Genomic DNA, 23,818 nt, shown 5'->3' with positions numbered 1-23,818 from the left:
GTTCGTATGTGGACCAATTGAGGGAGATTATGGAAGCTCTAGGATCGGTCGAGAGAGGGGAAAAGACAGAGGGAATAAATGACGTCTAGATTTCCTAGTGTCTGTTTGTACGAGATGGCGGTTGAGCCGGTGGCAGGAGGTGCATATTGTGTGGGTTTTGCGGTTGGTGGTGGAAGAGTCGTGCGTGAGAATGTCGCTGTTGGTTTGCCGGAAAGGAGTGAGACCTCAGGAACGAAGAACGAGATGAGCGGAACCTGATTGGCTACTGGGCGCTAGAGATGTCAAGACTTTCCTTGCCGTTATTGAATAATTTCTGTTTTATTTCTTATGCCGATTGCTACTGTAAACAAGAAAGAGCATGAACCCCAACAACTCTGAGTTTGACAGGACCCTTGCTCTGGAGATCCATTGCCAGTGTCACTTGCGCCTCCAAGAGTGTGACGTCGTCGTTGACTACACTGCCTCGAGGCGGAGAAATACAGGGGCCCAAAAGACGACCAGCAATAACTTCCTTGGAAGACTCGCTTGGGTACGAAGCTGACATTGGGGCGACGACCATGTCCTACGAAGACCCAACTGAAGTCCGTGATTGCTGAGCCGAGTTCCCGAGGGTTTTCTCGCAACATGATCCATCCATACCGACGGGCTTATATCGCCTTACATGTGCAACGACGAACAGACGCGCCGTCAACCCAGAAAGGGCTGTTGCATGCGCGCCAAAAGGGAACCAGCCCAGTGCGGGTAGGGGTAAACCTGGGGATTTCTGGTCAGGGCTGGACGGACCGGTTCGGGATGCTGCTCCGCCCGCCTCGTGTCTTTTCTGGAGTCTTGTCCTGTGCTCTCGTCGTGCTGGGACAGGGACGCCAGAAAGTTGAACGGGCTGGGGGCCTAGGTCAGTCAGGGACATGGATGTTGCTTGGAATGATCGGCTGGATCATGGGCGTGCAAAGGTTTAGCGAGGGTGGAAGAATGGCAGCAAAAGCGCCGGCCGAGTGGGATAGGGTATTGTCGTTGGCCTCTCTCCGTGCCGGAATAGCTTGATACATATCCATCCCCCATTGCACGACTCATTTAACGGGCACGGCAATGGATGGCTTCGAGGCCGATCACTGTGCTCGTGCTTCAGCCTAGTACCTGACACTGACACGCGCGAACAATTAAGGTCGGCGAAGAGGATTCCCGACAGAGATTGGCGTTGCCCGTGTTGGCGGTGTGAACGGGGCAGCTCGTGCCATGACATGATGATGATCTTGGCCGATGGCTGACGATGGCCTCGTCTTTGCTCGATGGATGATGCTCGCTCCGAGGGGAGAATCGGGGCTCTCATCAGCGCCCTCTCTTCTATGCAAAGGTCACGTTAAAAAGACGGGAACACAGCGCGGCAAGGCAAAGCGGGAGACGTCATCCGCGGGCGCAGGCAGAGAGTTAATTTCAACATGCAAAGGATTCCATTTTCATTCATCTCTTGTGTGCTTTGACGTTGTTTGACTTCTTTTTTGTTTGTGTTCCCGATTGTGGGATGTCTTGTACATGAAAGCGTTGAAGGGGGTTCCCATCAAGGCCACGTTTTCTGGGACCTGGTACATGCCAACAACGGTCGTTGGTGGGGAAAAGACCTGGAACCGAGGGAAAGAAAGAATTGCTCATGGAAGAAAGAGGGGACAGGACGACGTCAATTGGAAGGGGAAAAAGGGTCGCAGGGCGCTATCGTGTCCCAGGGTGATGCTGGTCGAGGACCAAAGCAGTGGATGAGATGGATATGGGTGGTTAGGGGAGATCCATGGGTTGTACAAGACCAGAACAACGTACATGAGCAACATCAGCAGCAGCGGTACGGGATGTGGATGTGCAGGACCCGCGGGTTGGGGGCGTGAAAGAGAGTGTGTGGGAGGGCTTGTGCCACGGAGAGAGATGGCCATGCCCTGCCCTGCCCTGTCTGTGTTCCCGAACAAAAAGAGAAGAGCTTCGAGATGCGCTTCCAAAAAAGGATCCACATCTTGCCGGGGTTCCGATTCGATTCTTCTGCACACCCTCCCCCTTCTCAGCGCCCCCAGAGATCCGTCGGGTCCCAGGGGTTTTCCTCTTTCTTGGCGCCCTGCCACGCTAAACCCCAGCAGGCCAGAAGGGCCAAACGCCCGTGGCCGGGGGTCTGGTTCCAGTGGATAAGTTGGGGCCTGCTGGCTGCCAATTGGGGGTCCTTTACCCCCCCTGAAACCCCACCCAACCCTCTTTCTTCACTGCCGGAGTCAGGATTTCCCGTCCACGACAGCACCACTGCGTACGCCATTGTCTCCATGTACAGGATGAGGCCTGTTTGTTTGGATGTTCCATGGTTTTTGCGGGAAATATTTCTGGGTAGAACCATTCCCATGGTCTTGCATGTTTCTGTCTTGCTCCTCATTAAAGATCGAATCCTTCGATCGTGAAAATTTGCTTCTTCTTTTTTGCGGTGAATGGATGATTCTGGCGTGACCTGTTACACACTCGCTCCATCAGAGTCCGAGCAGCAGCAGCGCCTCTCCTGCATCAAGGCTTCGCCTCTCCCTATAGTTGGGATGAATTATAGAAGGGAATCCTTACCTATCGGGGACTTTTTGCGTCCCGCCGGGCAAACTTAGATATTGTCACATACGAGGACTTCATCTTGTTTGAGTTGCCTCCTTCCCTGCTTGTGCCAACCTATCTCCTTGAGCTAATCCTATTTTCGGCCTCTCCCACTCGAGAGTCCCTCACCTCCAACCTCCAACACCATCACAACCATCGTCACCCCCTACGCCCGCAGCGCATGGGCCCTCAATTTCTGGCCGGTTTTCAATTGCCGGGACTCCCAAGCCTGCTTTTCACACCATGACCCCCTGAGATCTGGCCCATCTCCTGTTGTTGTTGTTGTTGATGATGTCGCCTACCTTTCGAGCTCCTCTTGGCGGTCCCGAGGGCGGCAATGGAAACACAAACACTGGGGAAAGGCATCACCCCATGTTCCACTCGTAATGCCACCGCGACGGCCGGTGCAGCAAGGGACTTCCCAGATTCTACTTTGACAGGTGCGCGTCGATGCTGACCGTCTCTGCTCTCTCCATCTTTAGCTGCACATATCTGACTACGTACCAACATGACAATCTGTCGTCCAACTATCACGAAGTCGTCTCTGGCTCGTCCTCTGTTCTAAGCTGGGGGTCGTGGACTTGCAGCTTTTGCATGCAAAGTGATGTTGCTGCTGCTTCTGCTCCTGCATACATGTCTTTAGATGGATACTCGCTTACGAGTCTCCTGGATACCAACTGAAGCATGCACACGCGCTTGGATCGCTGCAAGGCTGCCTGTCCTGATGCCGACCTGATGGAGGATGCGACACATGGTCTTCGTTCCCTGCAGCACATGGCGGTTCCATCCTCGCGGGATAACATGGTATGGGATCGCTGGATACCCTTCTTGACCGGTCAGCAGGGAAGCATCGGATCCCGAATGGTCACCGTCGACGACATCCACCAAAACCTCCGCTTCTCTCATTATCCTCGATCCCTCCCGTCGCTCAAGCCTCCCAAGATCACGGCCATGGCCACGGCCTGCGCATGCACCTTCCTGCTTGTGCCCCTCGGGTGACATGTTGTCAGGGTTCAACGGTCCCCCGGCTGTTAACCGTCAACGGAAAACTCCGCCACCATTCCTCTCGAGGGTTTGCCGACGGCGGCGTGGGCGTCGATATCCACTTCCACTTCCTACTCGTACGGCACCATGAATTCATCCGTCCCTGCCTTGCCCGTCTGCCGTGTCTATTGATCGACGAGGACCCTCTTCCACGAGGCTTCTTGGATCCTTCAGGTAAGGCCTAGCCTGGCAGCCTGGCCATGCAGCCCACGCTGCCCTGCCTAGCTCGGCCAACCCACACTATCCGTGCTTCCTGTCAACCGGACTTTACTTGAATCAACTCATTCTCCGTCTCCTTCTGCCGTCCGGCCACCGTCCAGCCGGGTCTCATCATCGTAACCTACCTAACCTGGCTTCAAGATGACCAGGTATGTAAACTTTACGCCCCTTGGTCTGCATTTGCACCTGCACACACTGACTCAGGACCAGACACGGAGAATTCCATATCCCACGGCACCTTCATATCCGCCAGGGTTCTTGAGCCGCCAAGCTTCAACCAAAAGATCGGTCAGTCTCAGTCTCAGACGATATCACCTTGCTTGCCAGCCGAGACTGGTACGACGGCGGCCTTGAGGCGCGGTAAACCTTGATTCCTTCCTCTATTACGTGCCGGAAACCTATCCTGTTCCAGCTACGCCCCGTCAGAGTGGATGACAGAACGGAGTTGCTCCCTTCGGCCACCGAGATGATTTTCCTCCTCCCTCGGTTCCAGTACCATGTTTAGCCCTGGTAGATACGGGATCGACTTCGGGAATCGAATCAGGTCAGGTAAGGTCAGGCAGAGAGTCTGTGGAAACTGGGCAGCCGCAGCTTCAACTTTGGGAATGGTTGTCATCCAGCTGTCATCCATCCATTGCCAATTGTGGCCTAACCCAGCGGCTGACCCCATTGGTCTGGCTACTTGGTTGGCCACCACTACCACTGCTACTGTCCTACCTTGCATGTAAGTGCCGTGATTTAGTCGAACCCTCTTTTGACAGATCCTCATTTCCTCCGTACTTACGTCACTCCACGGGGCATGGCATGGCATGGCATGGCATGGCCATATTGCTTGGCCTTGTATGCCACCTCCTGCGTTCCCTTTCCTCGTGGATAGTCCTCCCTTCTCCTATGGCGTTCTTTATCATCTTCACATAAGCAGGTTTCACAGGCGGAAAAAAAGAAAGTAAAAAGGAAACACTAAGCCCTGGCTCAAAGTCCCACGCCGAGGCGTTTCAGGTCTCGGGAGCAGGGGCCACTCCCTGCCAACCGCTCTCGTCTCCGAAAGAAGAAAAACACACGATGTCACGCTGCGCCGGAACCTGACAGAACGTGAACCCCGATAAACGCTTGCGCGCCCTAAGCGGTGATCGTCGTCCAGGACCCCCGTTTCTCCGTCCCGAGCAGCATCTTAAGGGTTCTGCTGCTGCCCCGGATGGGATCCTATGCAAGCGCGTTTTGTCCGCGGCACGAGCGCGAAGCACGGACGACGCTCGTGACCATGTGGTTTTTTGCTTTTTGCCTGTTGGTGATGAAGGCTCTGGAGGAGACGTTTGTTTCATCATGGGGGAGACATGATGATGATGATGGTGGAGCATGGTTGTTTGCTTATCTCACTCCTTTTCAGTTGTTGTCTCTCTCGCTTGCATGTTTGTCGACTCTAAGCGAGACGCGGCTCCACGATCTCGATGAGCAACGAGTTGAAACCTGTTTCACTTTCTGGTGCATCAGCTTCTTCACAGCACAAGGGCTCTGTCGACAAACTTACTCGAGACTGCCGCAGCCGACTGCACCGGAAACCAAGAGGCCAAGTGTTGGTTGCCAGCCAGCGTCTTTGCATAGTTGGTGGAGTCGATAGTTTGCGGCCCTGGCGGCGCGATTGGCTCCTCAGACGTGCACTGTCGCGAGTGCGTCAGAGTCTATAAGCTAGGAACCTTTTTGGGTCGGTGTGCGTTAGGTCTGCCTGTTGGATGTGAATATCTACACAGTTGCGGTGAGAGAGTGGGAGAGGGTGTAGTCACGCTGCATCTTGGGGGGGCTTTCTCTTTGAGACGAGCTGTGGAAACAAGACGCTTGGCTCAAAGGTGTGGTGATAGAAAACACCATTTGCCGAGAGGTGAAGGCGAGGTTAGCCAAGGTCTCGATTTGAATGTGAAGAGTAGCTGCACATGGCTGGAGTAGTATATTGATGAGCTGCCTGGGCTTCATTGTCGTGCAACGGAGGAGAAGACCTCTTCAGAACGGGCTCCAATGCTCTGGCAGAAACAATGCCACGTTACGAGTGGGTGCCTAGAGTCAGTTGCCAACGCGGCTTCTTCGTGGCATCCAGCAACTCCACGTTTTGTTCCATAATATCGGTGAGTAGTTCGCTCGGCGGTGAGGAAGTTTCAGCTTTGATTCTCGCTCTTGACCTAGTAGGGCTGCAGGTCGCAGTGGAGATGTAAAGGTAAAATTAGCGCATTCGTATTGATTGTGTCTGGCTGCTGGTTAGTTGTTGTCGACATAGTCAAGGGCAAAAGGACTCTGTGAACTCGCGATGTAGAGCGGCCTGTGAGTCACGACGTACGGAAACATTATACTCGAGGCTTTATGGCGTCATATTAATGTAAAAATGTTGGTTGAAAATGAAATGATTGAGCTTTAGGTGGGCTTTTTTATGTTTGCTGTTATTGTAATGGAGTTGCAGTGAGTATCAGGCCAGCTGCCCAACCATGGTGTTGCAACTCGCCTACCATATGTCCACACTTTACCTAGCATAATCACACAACGTGTAGATAGTTACCAAATACCTCAATAATCATATCAATATCATATTTAATCAGATATTTAACACAATCTGCCACTCAGCACGCAGTTCCATTATCGTCCTCTGATGGACTGAGCTACCCTAGAGTGAGCGCTCAGCTAGGAGTGATGAGGAGGGGATAACATATGTACACACTCGCAGATATAATTAAGTCTTATATCACATTGAGTCATCTTCAGTAAGTCAAATGAGGCGTGAAGGGATACTTTGGGGGAAGGGGGTTGTGCTTGTTTGTGGGTGGTGGGTTGTGACCTTTGACCACAACCCAGAACCTCGAATGGCTCCTTGAAGGGGTAAGTCGAGCATAGATACTAGGTAAATGTTCGACTCCGGCATGACGAGAAACTGTTGGAAGTAACCAACTTACAAGCCGCCTCCTCTCATCGGAAAGCCTTACTAAGTGTCCATCCAAAACGTGGACTTTGAACACTCACCCTTGATGTTCTTAGGGGGCAGGTCTGGAATCAGAGACTAATTGAAAGATTAAAAAGAAAAGACCTAAATTAATCTATTGAAGTTCTCGAAAGAGACCTCGGGGCTAAATGTTGTGCGTGTAGGAGTTGCTGATGACTTGGACCTGTATTTGGAAATGCCTATTCGTTGTGATGCAAGACATGGGCTGAATGAAGGAATCGCGTCCACAGCCCATCGAACTAAAACGAAAAGAATATGAACGTGTGATGGGTATATGAGCGTTGAATTAAGGTGACGGTTGGAACCGGAGCGATAAGAGCTTCAGCTGTGCAAGAGGGGTAGACATGAGAACGAGGCGACGAGCTGGAGAGAAGGAGGGCGACGGATAAGTATTCAAGCAGGGGACAGGAAATACCCATTAACTAGGAGACAAGCATTTCGCATTAGGGGCAAAGCCTACCGATTGCATGACGTCGTTTGCCCTGTTCGCTTGCCAAGTTACCTCAACCGGCCAACTCTGACCTGCCTTACCACCAAGCCGACTAATGAATAGCAAGAGGAAGAAAGAACCCCATGTTAACGCTCACATGGTACTGAAGGCGAGAGTCTCGAAAGGAAGGGCAGTGGTTAGATTGTTGAACCGTAACCCTTCGCCGAGAGTGCAAGACGAGCCCCTGAGGTATCTCCTGAGGTAAGGTGTATATGTCAACGAACGAAACCCAAGACAGCTGCGTGAATGTAGTATAGGATAAAGAGCCGAACTTGACAGGACGGTTTTAATCGCAAGGGTCCTGGAAATAGTGGCTTGGGTCAACATGAACGGTGTGCGTACCCCAGTGACTCCCCAAGGCCTCGGAACCGCCCTGGGTTGGCATGCATGATGTCTAAAGAGACCCCCAACGAGCGGTTCCGAAACGACCTCGGCCTATAAACTTGGGTATTCTAGTAATTTTCTGTATGCTACGGGTGTATCCTCTGCTTGGTAGAAGAATCGGCATCGCTGACTTCAGAGCTCCATGGGTGCTGGCTGGGGTTCGTGACGGCCAAGATGCTGTTGCCATGAACAGATCAGGAGAGCGGGACGTAACTCGGAATGTTACCTACCCAGCCTTCTGGTTTACCTCGGTATTGACGGAGAGCGCGGAAGCAGTCTGGCTTGCTTAAAGTTTGACGTACCCCAGGATCATGGCTGAACGTATCATGAGATACCTTCGGGAATACCAAGTCGAGATCTATATCCCCGTCAACCCCTTTCCCCAGTTACCCAACTCTGGACCAGTCAGAGAATTGCACATCTCAGCAGAATCATTTTGCTAGTGACTTGGCATGCTAGGAGTATTCAAAGCGAGAGTGATTGTCCGGCAACCGTGAGCTGAGTGCAGGTCACACAATCCAAGGACCTTGGCTCTGTGTTGCCCTTGCTTACAATCTGCAGGCAGCCCAAAAGGTTGGTGTCATGGCGTGGAAAGTCATGAGCATACATCTAGCGACACATATCTTCAAGGACTGGCCACCCAGAATGAGAGTCTGTGGCAGTCGATTCCTACGAGGGGGTACGTGCAAAGTCTTAAACTGGACAGAGTCCGAGAATCCGGGGTCTGGCTCAGCCACAGCTGAGGGGAGAAGAATGCAAGGAACATGCGGGTAAAGATCATGATCCCGTGCGACACCCCTCCCCGGCTGCGGTTAAAGGTAGAACCGTGGTATGGCGAGGGCATCACCACCAGAGGGTGTCAGCGCTAGGTCAACGAACAAGGGCGCGAAGAGCACGCCATCCTGTCGTATTACTCTGGCGTCAAATCGTCTTCAAAAAGACGGCCGTAGCACGACAGCTCAGAGCCTACTCCTAGGAAGACACTGACTGATTGCCAGGTACCGGTTTGGAGGGTGAAAACACCGCATCCCAGGGCAGCACGCAGGGACAGATACGGCGGGACAGGGGTGGTATTACTTGCAGCGGCAGCAACCACTTGACAGACATGTCCTCGTGCAGGTCACTCGCAATGCGACATGGGGATGAGAACAGGCAAAGTGATCGGATGGAGGGCACCAACATCGGGGACGGACTGTAATCCGCACTTCGAGAGCGGTTTGCGAGGGTGAGGGCGGGGGAGGCGCAGAGTCACGGCGGGGTTCCGAGGTTGGGCAGGCTCTTAATCCGGGGTTTGAAGAGCATCATTTTGCGCAGGTCTTGTGCCTCTAGGACGTCATGTTGAGGCTGAACGGGGGGATGGGATCCTGCACGTCGGCGGCGAGATGCATGATGCAGATGCAGTGCAAATCGACATGAACGCTTTGAGCGACGGGACGAACGCGCAAGGTCGAATGAACGGCGGCTGTTCTGTCTGGTAGGTAAAAGGCGCTCTCTGGTGTGGCTGGCGCTGAAGGGGTTTTGGCGAGTGATTCCTTGCTCGTCGTGTGTGTCCCCTGCCAGGATGTGTTTCGTCTGGCGCGCGCCACAGCCAAGGGCCCAATCGCCAGCTCTAGAACTACTGGAGGGGGCTTGATTTCGGGGAGCTGGAAGCCGATTTCCGGATCGATGGAGAGGCTAGGTAGATGGATGGCGACGGCGACGGTCATGGTGATGATGGGTGATGAGGGTGATTTGAGACAAGGCGCCTGGATATGTCTTGGAAGACGTTTCAGCCAAATGTGGGCCGGTAGATGCCGGCGCTTGTACTTGTAATTGCGGATAGGATGAAATGAAAGGATGCAGCTCTTTGGTGGAAATGACAGATGAAGAGTTGGTTATTTGAATGGGATGCCTCTGGTCATGGAGGATATGAAATGGATGTTTGATGATGGATGTTTGAGAGAGAAATGGATGAGTGGAGCTCATGCATTGAGAGACACGTGCGCATTACATTAGCACCTACCGAGTTTGGCAATCACTACGTATGTACTGGACCTTCCTTTGTAGATGTAGGGCTGGTGGTGTGGTCCATTGAATTGATGACTGGAAGATGCTTGTATGAACAGAAGTCTTCCATGTTGGATACAATCTCCGTTGCTGGACCATACTAGGTACCTACGCAATACTCATACACATTGGATGTTGCTCCCGTCACCGCCCGGACTGGCGTGACCTGACTTGACTTGACAGACAGACGGTACCTACCGTCGCATCTCGTCTCGGGGCTCCTCAGGCGGTTCCCCGCGGGTGGCTCCCCTTGCCATGGATGCAAGCGTGGCTCTGCTCCCATGCAAGCGTGGCTCTCGTCCGTCCCAAGGCGCGTGGGTAGGTGAAAGACACAGAGAGCCCAGGGATCCATGGACTTCTTTTCAAATGTCCCGAGGTGGCACGGTTCCGTCATGATCAGCCGAGGGGACAAGACAGGACAGCATGGGAATCTGCCAGAGGCTGAGAGCAGCGGTCAGAGGAAAATATTGGATGTACATGGATCCGCGTCTCCATCCTCACCTTTTTCAGTACCTGACTACTCCGTTCCTAGCATCGAGATGGAAGTTGAACCGAGAACAAGACGAGATATAATAGTCCCACCTACAAAGATCAAGTCCCACAAACGAAGACGAGAAATGAAAGGCAGAGCGGCGGCCCATGATCCGGGATTCCGTCCGTCGGTTCGGTCATGGGAAGAGAAGCAAGCTCCTTGTCGTATGTTGCCAGCAATCTGCGGCTCCCCGTTCGTGGTGGACTCGGCATCGGTTGACGGGGAAGAGGCAGTAAGTAAGTAAGTAATAGAGGTCGGTGTGTTTGATCATGTATCCATCCATCCATCCCGGGTCATGACGGTTGAGGTGTATCATGATCCATCTCCTGACTTTGCCAGTCTCGGTCATTATGTTTTCGCATTATCGACTATTACATCGTTCCATTCTCTTGCACCACCTCCTTTCTTTTTCTTTTTTTCTGGTCGACTACTTTTCTCTTCTTCTTTCTTTTTTCCCACTCTCTGATCCTATTTCCTCTTCTCTTTTCTCCCTTGGCGACTAGACCTATTTCCTCTCACCACGGTCTGGGCGCCTACTCTCACACAAGCTCTCACCGACCTTGTCTAGCACCACCACCACCACTCACTACCACCATCAACAGCCAGCTACTGTGGTTCATCAAACAGCCCTGCTAGGCTCTCGCGCCAAACCAAATCTTGTCTGCCCCAACAGTCCCCCTACCGACCGTTGTTGCATTTTTTTTCTTCTTCTCATCTGCCGTGAAAAGCAAGGAAAGAAAAACTGGTCTCGAGATCGGCCTTGGAGAGCTCAGCTAGCGCGCGCTACTGAGATTTGGTGCTGCTGCGCCGGTTTCCGCTCTGTCGGTACCTGGCCCCCAGGTCTTGCAAGGTCTTGAGGCGGTGATCCATCCATTGATTGTCACTGTTTTGCTATTAGACGCCGCCGCACTGATTTCCATCTCCACGATACGAAGCGATCCGTTCGAGACAAATCACATCGAGACGAGACAGGACAAGACAAGATCGAGTCACACGCCCGTGCCTTGACTTGACTCTACCTAAATCTGTCCCGCGGCTCAAGAACCTTCTCTTCAATTGAAACAAGACAGGCAGTTCGAGTTGCACGTGCAAGCATCACAAGCAACTCGTGCAACCTCGTCTCCTCCTCCTTCCTCTTCTCCTCCCTCCGCGTCCCATCCATCCATCCATCCATCCCATCTTTGTCTGGTCTAGTCCGTCTCTTCCCTCCAAAACACCACCAACCAACATCGACGGATTTCAGCCCCAGAGAAACTAACAGCCGGGGGTTTTATCAATCAAAAGAAACGATACCCCTACTGGTCGCTGCACCTCCCACGCGCCGTCTCTTCTCCCTCTGCACTTGTCTTCTTGCTTGTGCTGTGCTGCCCACAAAGTTGACTTGACTCGACTCTCCTGTCCTCTCGGCTCTCGAGCAGCAAATCAATCGAATCGTCGTCACCACTCGGTCAACTCATCCTCGGCGCAGCGCACCCCGGTCGACGTCAGGCTTGACCCTGGTACCAACTGACCTGGGTCTACCTTACCCCCATCAAATCATCCCTGCCTCTCTCACCGAAACCCACGCCGCCCACTCTCCGCCGCCTTTCGGTCGGTATACCGGCCCTTTTCTACTGCGTCCTCCCCCCTCCCCTCCGTCTTGTTGCTCCTCCCATTCTCCAATCACGGCTCTCCCGTCCTTTCCCCAAAAAGAGAAGCCGGCTCACACCTCTTCTCCTCCTCTCCTCTTTCTTCTTCCTCGTCCGGGTGCCGCGAGGTCTGGGAGCCTCCAGACAAGATAACCTACCGACCCGACGTCGACCCAACGACACCACACTGACCATTCCAAACAAGTCAAGAGACGCTACGCTACTTGCGCACACGCTCACGCACTCCCCGCCGATGATGCTCATGATTGTCTCGGTCGCGATATCATGATGCTCTGCGCAGCACAGCACACGCCGATTCTAGCGCCATCGCAGCTGCTGTTGTCCCCGTTGTCGTCCTGGTCGTCTCCATCACCGTCGCTTCTGTGCGCGCTCTTGTCGCAACCATTGGCATCACCATCTTCTGCGCCTCTACCTCTACCACAACATCGCCGAGTCCCGACTCCCCTCTCGGCCTCTTGGCCGCTTCCGAACCGCTACAGTCCATGTCCCGAGTCGCTGCAGCCATCCTATACACACACAGAATCTCTCCTCGCCCACCAGCTCGGCACATACCCAACCGCCGTCCGGCGACAATCCATTGCACCAGAACCTTCCTGTGACCCCCCCGACCTCAATCGCATCCGTCGCCTCTACGATCCCCTCGGCCCCGCCGCGCCGTAGCTAGCAGCCCCTCCAGCGGCTGCCCGCCATGTCGGCACAGGCCGTCCCGGACACCCAGTTAGGCCTCGATGCCGAGGAAATCCAACTGCTACGCCAGGGCCAAGCGGCGCTGGGAGGGGGATCCAGCAGCTCGCGCGCCGCCAGCCGCGCCAGCAGCCAGGGCCTCTTGATGCTAGATAGCTCATCGCTATCAGCTCTGGGTCGCTACTTTGACCATCTCATGGCCAGCATCGAGCAGCGGATACAGCACCTAAGCTACGAAGCACAACGCTTTACGCAGCTGCAGTACGACGAAGCCGATGGTATCATTGGGGGAGCCGACGCTGAGATCGCTCGCTACACCGAGATCCTCCAACAGCTGGATGAGCTCGAGGTGGACTTTGACCGCATCGCCCATATCAAGGAGATCGTCAAGGGTTACAGGTCCAGGGTTGAAAGCTTGGAGCGCGATCTCGACAGCAGCAGTACCTCGAGCCGGCATCATCACCACAGACACTCGTCGTCGCACCATTCGTCCCATCGCCACAGCCACGGCCACAGCTCCCATCGTCACAGCACCTCCCACCGTTCACGACATTAATCAGGCTAATGACCCTCCCTAATCGCCCTGGTGGTTCCCAGGAGCCTCATGGTATCACAATGGTTAGAGACCATTGACTAACGAAATGAAAAAGAAAAAGAAAAGGAGAAAAAAAGAGATGAAAATAAGACAAAACGAGATGGAGAAAGACAAGGTCCTGCGCGGGTTACACAGGACCGCCATTCTCACAAACAACAACAACTACAACAACCATGGCGAGATGGAAAGGCTCTTAGGCCAGACCAAGAGCCTCTAACGACACGACACTTTATCAGGGAGGGCGCCCGGAACGTGGGAATATCGGAAGATTGATGGGCCTCACGGCTACAACACGCTACGCAACGCAAGATGGAACTGGCCTCGCGGCCGCCTTTTAATGCTGTTTTTATAGTTGCTCTGCTTTGTTTCTTGGACACTTACGGCTGACACGGTGCTACCTGGCGTTGATATGATGCTCTGTTGGTGGATGGGATATGTTTATTATTTTTGCTCTATTTTTTAATTGTTTTGTCAAATGTGTGTGGTGTTTTAGCTTGCGGATGGAGAGAAAAAAATACCCCCTTGATTTCCTCGTTTGAGCATTGCAAATACCTCCAATTCAAGTTTGTCGACTTGTGTAGAAGCTGCTTCTACGATGTGATGTGATGTTGAACATGGATGCCCTTGCTCTGTAGTTGATGCCCTTGTTCAGAGGTAGTTGTTCCGTTTGGTGAGCTTCTAGACAACTCATCATGTCGTCTCTGCAAGTCGTCACGCCTCCAACTGTCGCCTCGCCCGGACGACTGGTTCTGGGGTGCAGATGAGGAGGGGGGGATGGATGCATATGCATGGCGTTGCAAGGGAGAGATATTGGTGTGTTGCTGCTGCTGCTGCTGCTGCTAGCTAACTCAGACGCAGTGATGCCCAACTCGAGGGCGCACTAGCTGACGTGGTTTGAGGAAATAAGGCTGGCTGATTGAACTAGATATGGTTCGTTGGGGGAGTTTGATGATATGATGATGCAGTAGCAGGCAAGTGAGATGCGGCGGGTTGTGCTTCCGCCGTCAAGGGTATATATGCCCAATTCCACCCATCGTGGGCCAATTGGTGGATGAGTTTGGAAAGATGCCCATGACCTTGAAGTGCAGGTAGTTGAACTAGACAAGGGTATTTTTTGTTTGTGGATGCTTCTTATTGGAGACTCACCGAGGACTTGCAATTATTGGCTCGGAGGATAGTCGAGCAGTTATTGGTTCAGGGAGGATATACTCCATAGATAACTGTTGAAGAGTTCAAGGTGCTGGTTACTGAGAGCGAACAGAACTCAATGGTTATATCTGTAAGTGAGACATGTACAAGTTGACAAGGCCAGCCCAATCCACCACGGATAGACAATACCACATTATCAAGAGACTCAAGTTAAATAATCATGGTCTTTTTATCAACGTCTAAAATACAACGAGGGAAGCCAATATCCATCAATCAATCAATCCATCCCATCCATTCATCCATTGAATACCACAATTCAAATCCCCCTCCCTCCCTTTCCCACGCCTCATCATAGACCAGACCAAAAAACCGATCGACCGTCATGAAGTTATGCCAACCGACCAATAATCCAGACCAAATAAAAAAAGCCAACAGAAAAAAAAAAAAAAAACCCCAACAAACAAACAAACCAACATGGAAAGATGGTGGTTTCACGCTGCTGAATTGTGTGTGTGTTGCCCTCCCCTTCCTTGTTACGCCATAAAACGCCGCTTGCCATGGTTTCGTTTCCAACAACTCGCTCTCTCATCTCCTTCAATACTTCCTCCTCTGTCTCTTTCTCATGATGCTTGCTTGCTTCTTTCAATGTAGGGGGAATAGAATAGACAAAGGAAAGTGAAAAAGAATAAGAACATAACGAGGGTCGAGGGCGTCAACTGCCCTTGGCCTGATTACTCTGCTCTTGCACCGCAAGCGTCGAGGAGGCCTATACCCGGGCGATGCGTCGAGCTCGGACGAGGAATGGACTGGGCATCTCATCACGCTCTGGATCCCATACAGCCACGGGCTCATCGCCGCTCGACTTCCGCTCAAGGCCGATACGGTCTCTGAATGCCCTCTTGGGGCTCACGTTCTCGCCAGTGGTGGGGAGAACAACAGCGCTCATGGGGCGACCACCAGCACGAGCCTGTTGCAGCTCGACGAGGGTTCGGCCCTTGATGTTGGCCATGTTGTTCTTGGCAACCATCCTGCCCATCGCCTCGTCCGCGTTCTTCCTGTTGCTGTTAAGCGACAGAGTGCGAGTCAGACCCTGAGCAGTGCTGGCCTCAGGCTGAAGCGACGCCGCAGATGGTATCTTGCTGAGTCGCCGGTTGGGAGATCTAGGACCAGACTCGGCTTGGGGCATGATCTGCTTCGACACAAAGCCGGGGTTCGAGGCCACAGGCTTGAGTCGGTTGATGGGGCACGACTTTTGCGACGTCAAGACAGGGCGAGTCTTTGATGTGAAGGGGTTCTTGGATGACTTGATGTTGCGAGTCGGCGAGGGCATGATGTCGTCATCCTCAGAATCAGACAAGGACGGCTCGCCACGAGGGTTATCCCACCGGCTCTCGCCCGAGCTTCGGTTGGCGTTGTTGGCAAAGATGTTGGCCGTGAAGATGTTGCCCGCGTTGTAAGTCGGGGCCTTGGTACCTCCATTGCGACGGGGTGATAGGGACAGTGACTCAATGGCGGCGATGGGGCTGGGCGAGCCCATCTCAATGTCCATGGGCGTGTTAGCAGCGTTGCCCACAAACATTGTCTGCGCACGGGCGAAGGGCGTGCGCGTCGTCTTCTTCGTCTCCCGGAAGCTCTCGGGGCTATCGATGGAGTACTCAGTGAGGTCCGTCGTCGAGGGGAACTCATCTCCGCTGGTATTGACTGAAGAGTGAGGGTAATCCGGCTTGAAGTCGGACTTGGCTGGTGATGTCGGGTGCTCGTCCTCGCGACTCTGGGGTCTTGAGCCGACAAAGGCGACTGTCTTCTTCTGTAGCTCGGCCTCGACACGGGCTTGGACTTCTTCCTCCACCCGAGCCTGTACCTCTTCCTCAAAGCGGACATGTAGTTGTTCAATCTCGGCGTTGACCAGGTGATCAATCTTGAGGCGGGCCTTGACCTCCCACTCTCTCCGCAGCGACGAGTCCAGCTCTTCTCGGATGAGCTCCTTCTCCATCTCAAGGCCGGCGAGCCTCTCCATCACCTCTCTCTCCTTCTTACGGAGAGCGTCTTCCCTCAGCTTGAGTGACTTGTTGAGGTCGACAACCTCTTTCTCCTTGCGCATGAGCCTGACCACAGGCAGGTTAAGCAGCGACGCGGTGTCAGGTCTTCGGTCAGGGTTGACCCTGAGGCAGTCCTTGATGACCTGGCCAAGCTCGGGAGAGTAGACGTCAGGCAGGGCAGGGAACTTGCCCTCCTTGATCTTTTGCACAAGCTGGAAATGTGTCTTGGCGTTGAATGGCGGCTCTCGTGCGCAGAGCTCGTAGATGATGCAGCCCAGGGACCAAATGTCCGACTTGAGGGTGTACTTTTCGGCAGCACAGATCTCGGGCGACATGTAGAATGGTGTGCCGACGTAGGTAGAAGCAAAGTCGTGAGACTTGATCATCTTGGAGAGACCAAAGTCTCCAAGCTTGACCGAGTTGTCCTCGCCGAGGAAGACTGGGGGCTGTTAGTTCACACCACAAGTAAACAAAGTACCAGAAAGTCTCACCATTCTCAGGCTTCAAGTCACGATGTAGAATAGTCATAGTTCCAGCGGGAACCTTGGGACCTGCCGCAGCCCCCTGTGTCAAACCCAAAACATTGGCGCCAACCTCGGGCGGGTCGATGCCGTAGTGACACCGATACAAGGCCATGACCAACTGGCTGAAGATGCTCCAGACAAAGCTTTCTTGGGCCCGTTGACCCTTCATTGTGAGGTCCTTGATGACACGGCCGAGGTCGCCGTTGCCGCAGTACTCCATGTACAGGTGCAGGTCTTGGCTGACCTTGAGGTGTTCACGGTTGTAGTAGGCGACGATGTTGGGGTGGCGGAGGGTCGACAGAATCTGGAACTCGGCGTGGAGCTGCTCGCGCTCCTTTTGCGACATTCGGAGGTATGAGATTTCCTTTCGGCACATGATGAAGCCATCGGCCTTCCGCCGAACCTTGCGGATGACACCGAAGGATCCATGGCCTGGGTGGATGTGTCAGTCGGTGAGTCGACCGTGAATAGGCGGTGCGTGAGAGAGAGTTTGAGCGTGACTTACCAATCTTCTCCAACGTCTCGTACTTGTCCTCGGAAGACATGATCAAAGCCAATTCACGATAAATAACCGGTCCAACCCATGCAGTCCTGCTTCGACGATAGCTTTCACGCCGTTGAACGAGTACTCAAATTGGTGATCGAGCCGGAAGGTGGTGGGGGACGAGGTGCGCAAGGCGGACAAGCAAAGAACAATGTGAACGTAAAGTAAAAAACAAAAACACCCTGCTGTCGGTTAGTAGAGGTTATTCGCGATGTGAGAGAAGGTTTGTTTGAAAAGGATGAGGAGGAGAAGAGATGAGTTGGGAAAGCAAAGGCCGGAGCTTAAACAAAGAGAGCGTGGTCGTGAAAATGGGCCTGGACTAACTTGAACTTCCCACTCACTCACCCCGGTCCGTCCCACAGAGTAAACACCTGGCGCTGTTGTTATGGCAACCGAGGCCCACCCGGGGTTGACCCGGAAAGAGCTTCGTTATCGATAAGAGGACCGTGGCGGTGACGTCGAGGAACTGGTCGACGTTGATTGGCTGAGGGGAATTTGGTGGCCGTTTATGGTGATGGCGACTTTTTGGAGGGGTCCATGATTTGATTTGATAATCAAGGCCTACGGTCTTCGGAGATAAGAATTGACTTCTTATAGACAACTTAACTTCAATTCTTTTATTTGTTAGCCTTCTGAGGCATATAGTATATATTCTCACCATGGTCCTCCGCAAAGATGAGCTCGAAGGTAAACTCGGCGAGGAAGCACTGCTCATCAAGAGCGGCGTCCTTCGCGACGAGAACCCCCTCGACGACAGCCCCGAGTTTCACGAGTTCCTCATGGCCTGTCGACATGGCGATCTGAGGACCTGTCAGGAGCTCATCAGCCGCGGCGTCAACATCAATGGCAAGGACAAGTTTGACTATACGCCCCTCATCATCGTGGGTTGTTTGTCATGCAGTTTGACTTCTGAGCTGAGGGGCTGACGGTTATAGGCGAGTTTGTGTGGACATTATGAGCTTGTTCAACTACTATTAGAGTCTGGTAAGTTTAATTCATCCTGTTTCATGTTCAATTGTGTTGTTTCGTCTCGCATAGTCTCTAGTTGTATCTCATGAAACTCACATCGACCACTCAAGGCGCACTCGCCGAGCGCAACACCTTCCAGGGCGAGCGATGCATCTACAACGCCCTCAACGACCGCATCCGAAACCTCCTCTTACAGTACGATTTTTCAAAGTCCTCAGACCCCTACGTCTACTGGTCCTCCCACATTTCTACTCTCCTGGGGCGTCCGTCACCCAGCACCGCAGACATTACTCTCGTCGCCGGCTCACGCTCATTTGAGCTGCACAAGTTCCTACTTGCTGCAAGGTCGCCTTATTTCAAGGCGAAGCTGGCCGCTGCTCCCAACACGACCACTTGGAATCTTGCAAATGCTGTGCCCGTTGAGGCCTTTCAGATCGTCCTGAGATATCTCTACCTGGGCGAGGTACCGCGAGATCTTGCACCTACGGGAAGCGATGCCTCTGAGGAGGATATACTCAACGGACTATCCAAAATTAGCAAGCAGCTCGAGGTTGAGTCACTATGGGAGGCCATTCTCGCCGGAGCCGACAGGAGACTTGCTCGTCAGCGGTATCAAGATGAGGTGGAACGAGCAAGGGGGCAACTGGAAGAATTCTTCCAGCAGAATGTCGTGGGACACAAGATGGTGGTAGACTCAGATCGAGTTAAGGATGTCAAGTGGCAACACGACAACGCCATGTTTGCAGACGTTCTCCTCCGCGCAGACGAGCCAGTCGAGACTGAAGAGGAAAAGCCTGAGCAAACTGAGGACAAGCCAACCATACCTATCGGTCCAGCCGGCAACAACAACGACTCTACCAAATCCCCCAAGTCGGTCCTCTATCCCGCGCATAAAGCCATGCTCATCCGAAGCGAGTACTTCGAAAAGATGTTCTCGGGCGACTTTGTCGAGTCTCATCGTGCTGACCACCTCCGCGTCGTTACTGTCGACTGCTCACCGGCTGTTCTCGAGATTATCCTCACCTTCCTTTACACCGAAACTGTTGTCTGCCCCCTTGAACATGCCCTCGACTTGTTATATGCAGCAGATATGCTGTTCCTCGACAACCTCAAGAGCAAGGCTGCTGTCGCCATCAGCACACTAGGCAGCGGCAGCTCCAACGTTTTGGTCGACCGCACTCACGGCCAAGCTCATGAGGACGGCGAAGGTGACGCAGAAGTCCACGAGACTGTTGAAATGGAGCCTATCAACATCTACGACGTCATACACGCAGCCTGGGACCTCCGCGTGCAACGTCTCGAAGAATTTGCAGCCCGTTATCTCGCTTACCGTCTCGAAGACTATATCGACGAGGAGGACTTCCAAGCGCTTATCGCCGAGTCTGCCCAGCGTTTGACGGCACGTGAGGAGACTGACACAATCGAGTTGCTTGATGATATTCGATACTACCTCTCAGATCGATTCAGACTACGCTTCGAGGATGCTGGTCTTGACGAGATGATGGACGAGACGGGTGAGCTCGACGCCGAGTTGGCAGCTGCCATGGCGGATCAGGCCGTCATTTCTACAGGAGAGACAAATGGTACAACCAGGCAGGATAGCCAGACAAATGGGGAGGCGAAGGAGGCAAATGGCGAGGCGAAGGAGGGAGCCGTGCGGACGCTGGATGGTGAGGTTGCAGAGGATGAGTTTGCGTCAGATGCCATCAACTATCAGATCCTGCTCGGCAAGATTGATGCCATGCTGGATCGTCTGAAGCTCGATGCTTAAGTCAATCATTATGTATATAAAGATTTACGACATGTTCAACTGGAGGGGCATAAGCATCTAGACACTTTTAAGCATGAAAAAAATGACACGAGTTACGACATCACGTCTTCTCACGAGTTCAAATTCGTTTTCAACGTATATGTTTTATTTTTCGTTTTGAGTATCTACAAGATACCTTTATGGCATTGTTGAAAAGACAAAAGCTTGCTTGTGCATCTCTTCAACTGAAGATTCTATGCCGTTGCTGATACTAAGAAAGTGTTGAAAAGAAACATCCAAAAGTTGTTCAATCTCTAGGATGCACGGCGATGGATGATTCGCCGTGTCATTGCACTCGTCATTAAGATCAAAGCCAACTCACCTCGGCTGTCCGCTCTGGTTCCTCCGACCCAAACCTCCTCGCCGCTCATTCACAGAAGCCAGCTCTCAGTACTCGACAATCTTCAGCCTTTTCTGTAGAAGCTCTGGCAGTTCTTCCTTCTTGACGAGACCCATCTGCACGCAGTCTCCCCAGAAGAACATGACACGGTCCTGGGCATAGCTGAGGTAGTCAAACTCGTCAGGTCCGAGGTCCTCCTCCTTCACAGCGTCGTCAAGGACTGGGATCTTGGCCTGGACGATACCCCACGCGATCCAGTGTGCATGATTGGCCGGGCGCCACCACTGCGTCTCCTCCAACAGAGCTCGCACGCGCTGGTTTTGCTCCTCCTCGTTGGCTCGCTCTGCAGCGCTCCATCCTCCGGGAGGCACTCGTGCATCAAGCATGAATTCCACGATAGAGCTGGAGCTGCTGGCAGGAGGGTTGCTGGGGGTTGACAGGGGCGTCGCAATGGGCGTGGAAGTGCCACTAGATAAGTTCCCGTCCGAAGGAGCCAGCCTTGGAGTGGACCCATTTCCTTGGAATCGGGGGCGATGATCGACGTAAGCCCTGACGAAACGACGCTGCTCGTCGGGGGTGGGATACCGCCTCTCGTTGCACGCCCATGGCGCTGCGGCGTCGTGGTAGTTGTACGTCCATTCGTTGAAGTGGTTGGCGAACTCGAGGCCACGCGTGTTGGGGCCTGCATACTCAAAGTCGATGACGATGAGCTGCTTGTGTTGGTTGGCAGGCTGAAGAAGCGGCGACTTTTCATCATCAGGGCGAATTCGAAGAATGTTGCCATATTGTGTCTACAAAGTATTAGCGAACTCACTCACTGGAGATAGTGCTGCATGTACTCACGTCACTGTGGGCAAAGACCATCTTGTCCTTCACTTCCCGTTGACCGCCCTTGTAGTGGTTGTAGAGATGGGCACGGTACTTGGCAATCATGTCCTTAAACTGAGGCCAAGGAGTACCGCAGACGTAGCCTCTGCTCTTCCAGGCATGGACAATGGGGTTGCGTGGCTCCGTCGGCGGCTTGGCCTCTTTCTCGAGCTCCTTGTCTAGGAAGGTGGCGATCCGCTCGACATTATCGAGCCACTGATCCCAACTCTTCCATGTTGCGGGCCCGTTCTCTCTCTCATGAGGCAGCAGCTCAATGCCCTCGTGAAGCTCTCTCATTCGCTTGGCAATCTGCTTGGACATTTCGGGGTCGCGAAGGTCCGACGGGGTCAGGGTGATGGAATCGAAGAACTGCTCAAACCGACCATTCTGGAATGTACCGAGCAGTCGTGGTCCGATCCTCTTGCGTGCCAGCCTCTGCAACACCTGGAGCTCGTTGTCTCGGTCGATGAGGTGCTCAACCTGTGGACCATAGATACGAAGCAGAAGCTTGGAAGGCATACGCTTGCCCTCGACCTCGTCAAGGTTACGAGGAGGGTAGACAACGTAGACGGCGTTGGTGAGAGCACCGCTGAGACGCTCCACGGAGATCTTATCTCCGCCTCCCAGAGGGATGCGTCTCCACCCCTTGAGCCTGAGGGTGTGCGCGATACGAATGATTTCGTTCTTGAAGTTGAGCCAGTTCTCACGCTCCTTGTCGACCTTATCGTCGGAGCCGTTGGTGGCCGCCAAGTCCTCAGTGCTGCCACCGCCTGCGTAGCTCATGGTCTTGGAGTTGTCAAGCCAAGCATCGCAGCTGGGGACGATGGCGTCTCCATCGACATAATCAGTATCGGAGGAGGCACCGCGCAGCGAGGTCCGAGAGGGGACCTTTCTGTTCTTTGGGCGTGTCAACTTCGGGGGGAAGTGAGGAACTGCCGTGAAACCCATATGAGCCATCGAGTCCTCCAGAATGCGCTGAAGCCTGTCGAAGGAAACATCACTCGAGTCAGAGTCGATAGAATCCGAGCGCGAGCGACCATTCTGTTCCTGATCAGACCCTTGAGAGTGCTCAGCCTCCTTGCCCGAAGTTGAGGCCGTTTCGGAGCCCTTGGCCTTGGGAGGCGACTTGGACTTGCGTCGACGGGTGGTCTTCTTGGACTTTCTCCCGGCTGCCTTGGTCCGCTCATGCTCCAACCAATCTCCAACCTGGGCTAGAAGCTTCTCACTGTAGTACTGACGGCGGTGACTGTGAGGATGCGAAGTGGGATGGGACGTTGGTCCCGAGTCCTCGGCGTGGTGAGCCGGGGAAGGGCTTTCGCTGTATGACGACCTGGAAGAACCGTTGGGGAGTTGAGATGGCGCGAGCTTACCGCTCAGGCGTCGTCTGAAGCCAGCAGAGAACTGCTTCATAGGCAGGGACTCATCCTCCAGCATCTGGATTTCGGACTCGGGCTCCGCAATCTGTACAGCTGTGGTGTGTGAGCTCTGGATCTCATTTACATTGATGGTGCAAAAATATCATGTGTGGTGTTCAAGCAAACTCCAGATAAAAGATGAGCACGCGCAAGCCGCATAGCAAACGGGTCAGAGGACAATCACTCGAACGCATGAGCAAGGCACAGAGCCAACTTACCAAGTCGTCAGTCCGTCTTGCTCATGGCCTTGCTTGGCAATCATAAACATGATATGCCAAGCAGACCCGAAAATGCCATCGCATGCCCGCGCGCGTCACATCCTGGATCCGTTCGCGGGTCAAGCTCCATCACATGCTCAGGGGGGAATTGAGTTGCGCCAGCCCCAGTATGGGAAACCACCTCGAACGTGATTCGAGGCGATGACTATCTACAGAATCCTTCTTCAACGTACCTTTGAGAGAGCCACTAGACGGGTACGGGCGTTCATCGTCCTCGCTCTTGAGTGCCGAGCGCAAGGGCGCAGAGAGGCCATTGATCGTGGGGCTCGGTGCCGCAGACATGGCGGGGGAGGAGGGGTTCTATCGGTTTTCAGCTGTTGGGGTCCAATTGATTGTCGTCTGGAGAAAAAGGATTTGCGAAGTTGATCGGAAAATATCCAAGGAGAGGGGACAGGAGTCGCGGTGAGGAAGAAATTGGCAAATAATTGAGGCGTATGTAGGCTGCAGGACGCAATATGCGAGAGATGTGTCGGTTGTGTCCCCCTCTCGCTCCCAAAAGAAGAAAAGCGGTCCAAGGGTCAATCAGTGGCTCGCGTGTGTGTGGGCTGGGCTGGACTGCTAGATCAGGGAGGTGGAGGAGTGCGCTTATCAGCGAGTCAGGGGTCTGGGTAGGGTCGAAAAGGCTTGTTCGCTTTATGCCACCTGTGATTCGCTTC

The 23,818-nt window shown here is 53.5% G+C and overlaps 4 protein-coding genes across 4 annotated transcripts; 2 read left to right on the top strand and 2 right to left on the bottom strand.

Moving 5' to 3' along the window:
* Positions 1-12,636: 12,636 nt before the first annotated feature.
* Positions 12,637-13,188, top strand: NCS54_00285000 (Biogenesis of lysosome-related organelles complex 1 subunit CNL1; the record flags this gene model as incomplete). The annotated part of the gene is made up of 1 exon (XM_053148438.1): positions 12,637-13,188. The coding sequence occupies one exon, from the start codon at positions 12,637-12,639 to the stop codon at positions 13,186-13,188; it is 552 nt and encodes a 183-aa protein (XP_053004413.1).
* Positions 13,189-15,142: 1,954 nt separating this feature from the next.
* Positions 15,143-17,484, bottom strand: NCS54_00284900 (Protein kinase domain-containing protein; the record flags this gene model as incomplete). Its single annotated transcript, XM_053148437.1, has 3 exons — positions 15,143-16,854; positions 16,907-17,371; positions 17,445-17,484. 3 exons carry the CDS (start codon positions 17,482-17,484, stop codon positions 15,143-15,145), a joined length of 2,217 nt encoding a protein of 738 aa, XP_053004412.1.
* A 658-nt stretch (positions 17,485-18,142) lies between these two features.
* On the top strand, positions 18,143-20,223 carry NCS54_00284800 (Hypothetical protein; the record flags this gene model as incomplete). The annotated part of the gene is made up of 3 exons (XM_053148436.1): positions 18,143-18,364; positions 18,419-18,467; positions 18,563-20,223. The coding sequence occupies 3 exons, from the start codon at positions 18,143-18,145 to the stop codon at positions 20,221-20,223; spliced, it is 1,932 nt and encodes a 643-aa protein (XP_053004411.1).
* A 426-nt stretch (positions 20,224-20,649) lies between these two features.
* Positions 20,650-23,444, bottom strand: NCS54_00284700 (Choline-kin-N domain-containing protein; the record flags this gene model as incomplete). Its single annotated transcript, XM_053148435.1, has 3 exons — positions 20,650-21,393; positions 21,446-22,938; positions 23,336-23,444. 3 exons carry the CDS (start codon positions 23,442-23,444, stop codon positions 20,650-20,652), a joined length of 2,346 nt encoding a protein of 781 aa, XP_053004410.1.
* Between the last annotated feature and the right edge of the window lie 374 nt (positions 23,445-23,818).

This window comes from Fusarium falciforme, chromosome 2 (genome assembly GCF_026873545.1).
Source record: "Fusarium falciforme chromosome 2, complete sequence".
Classification (NCBI taxonomy): Eukaryota; Fungi; Ascomycota; class Sordariomycetes; order Hypocreales; family Nectriaceae; genus Fusarium; species Fusarium falciforme.
Note: the sequence above shows the minus strand (reverse complement) of the source record. Positions and strands in the feature narration are given on the sequence as shown.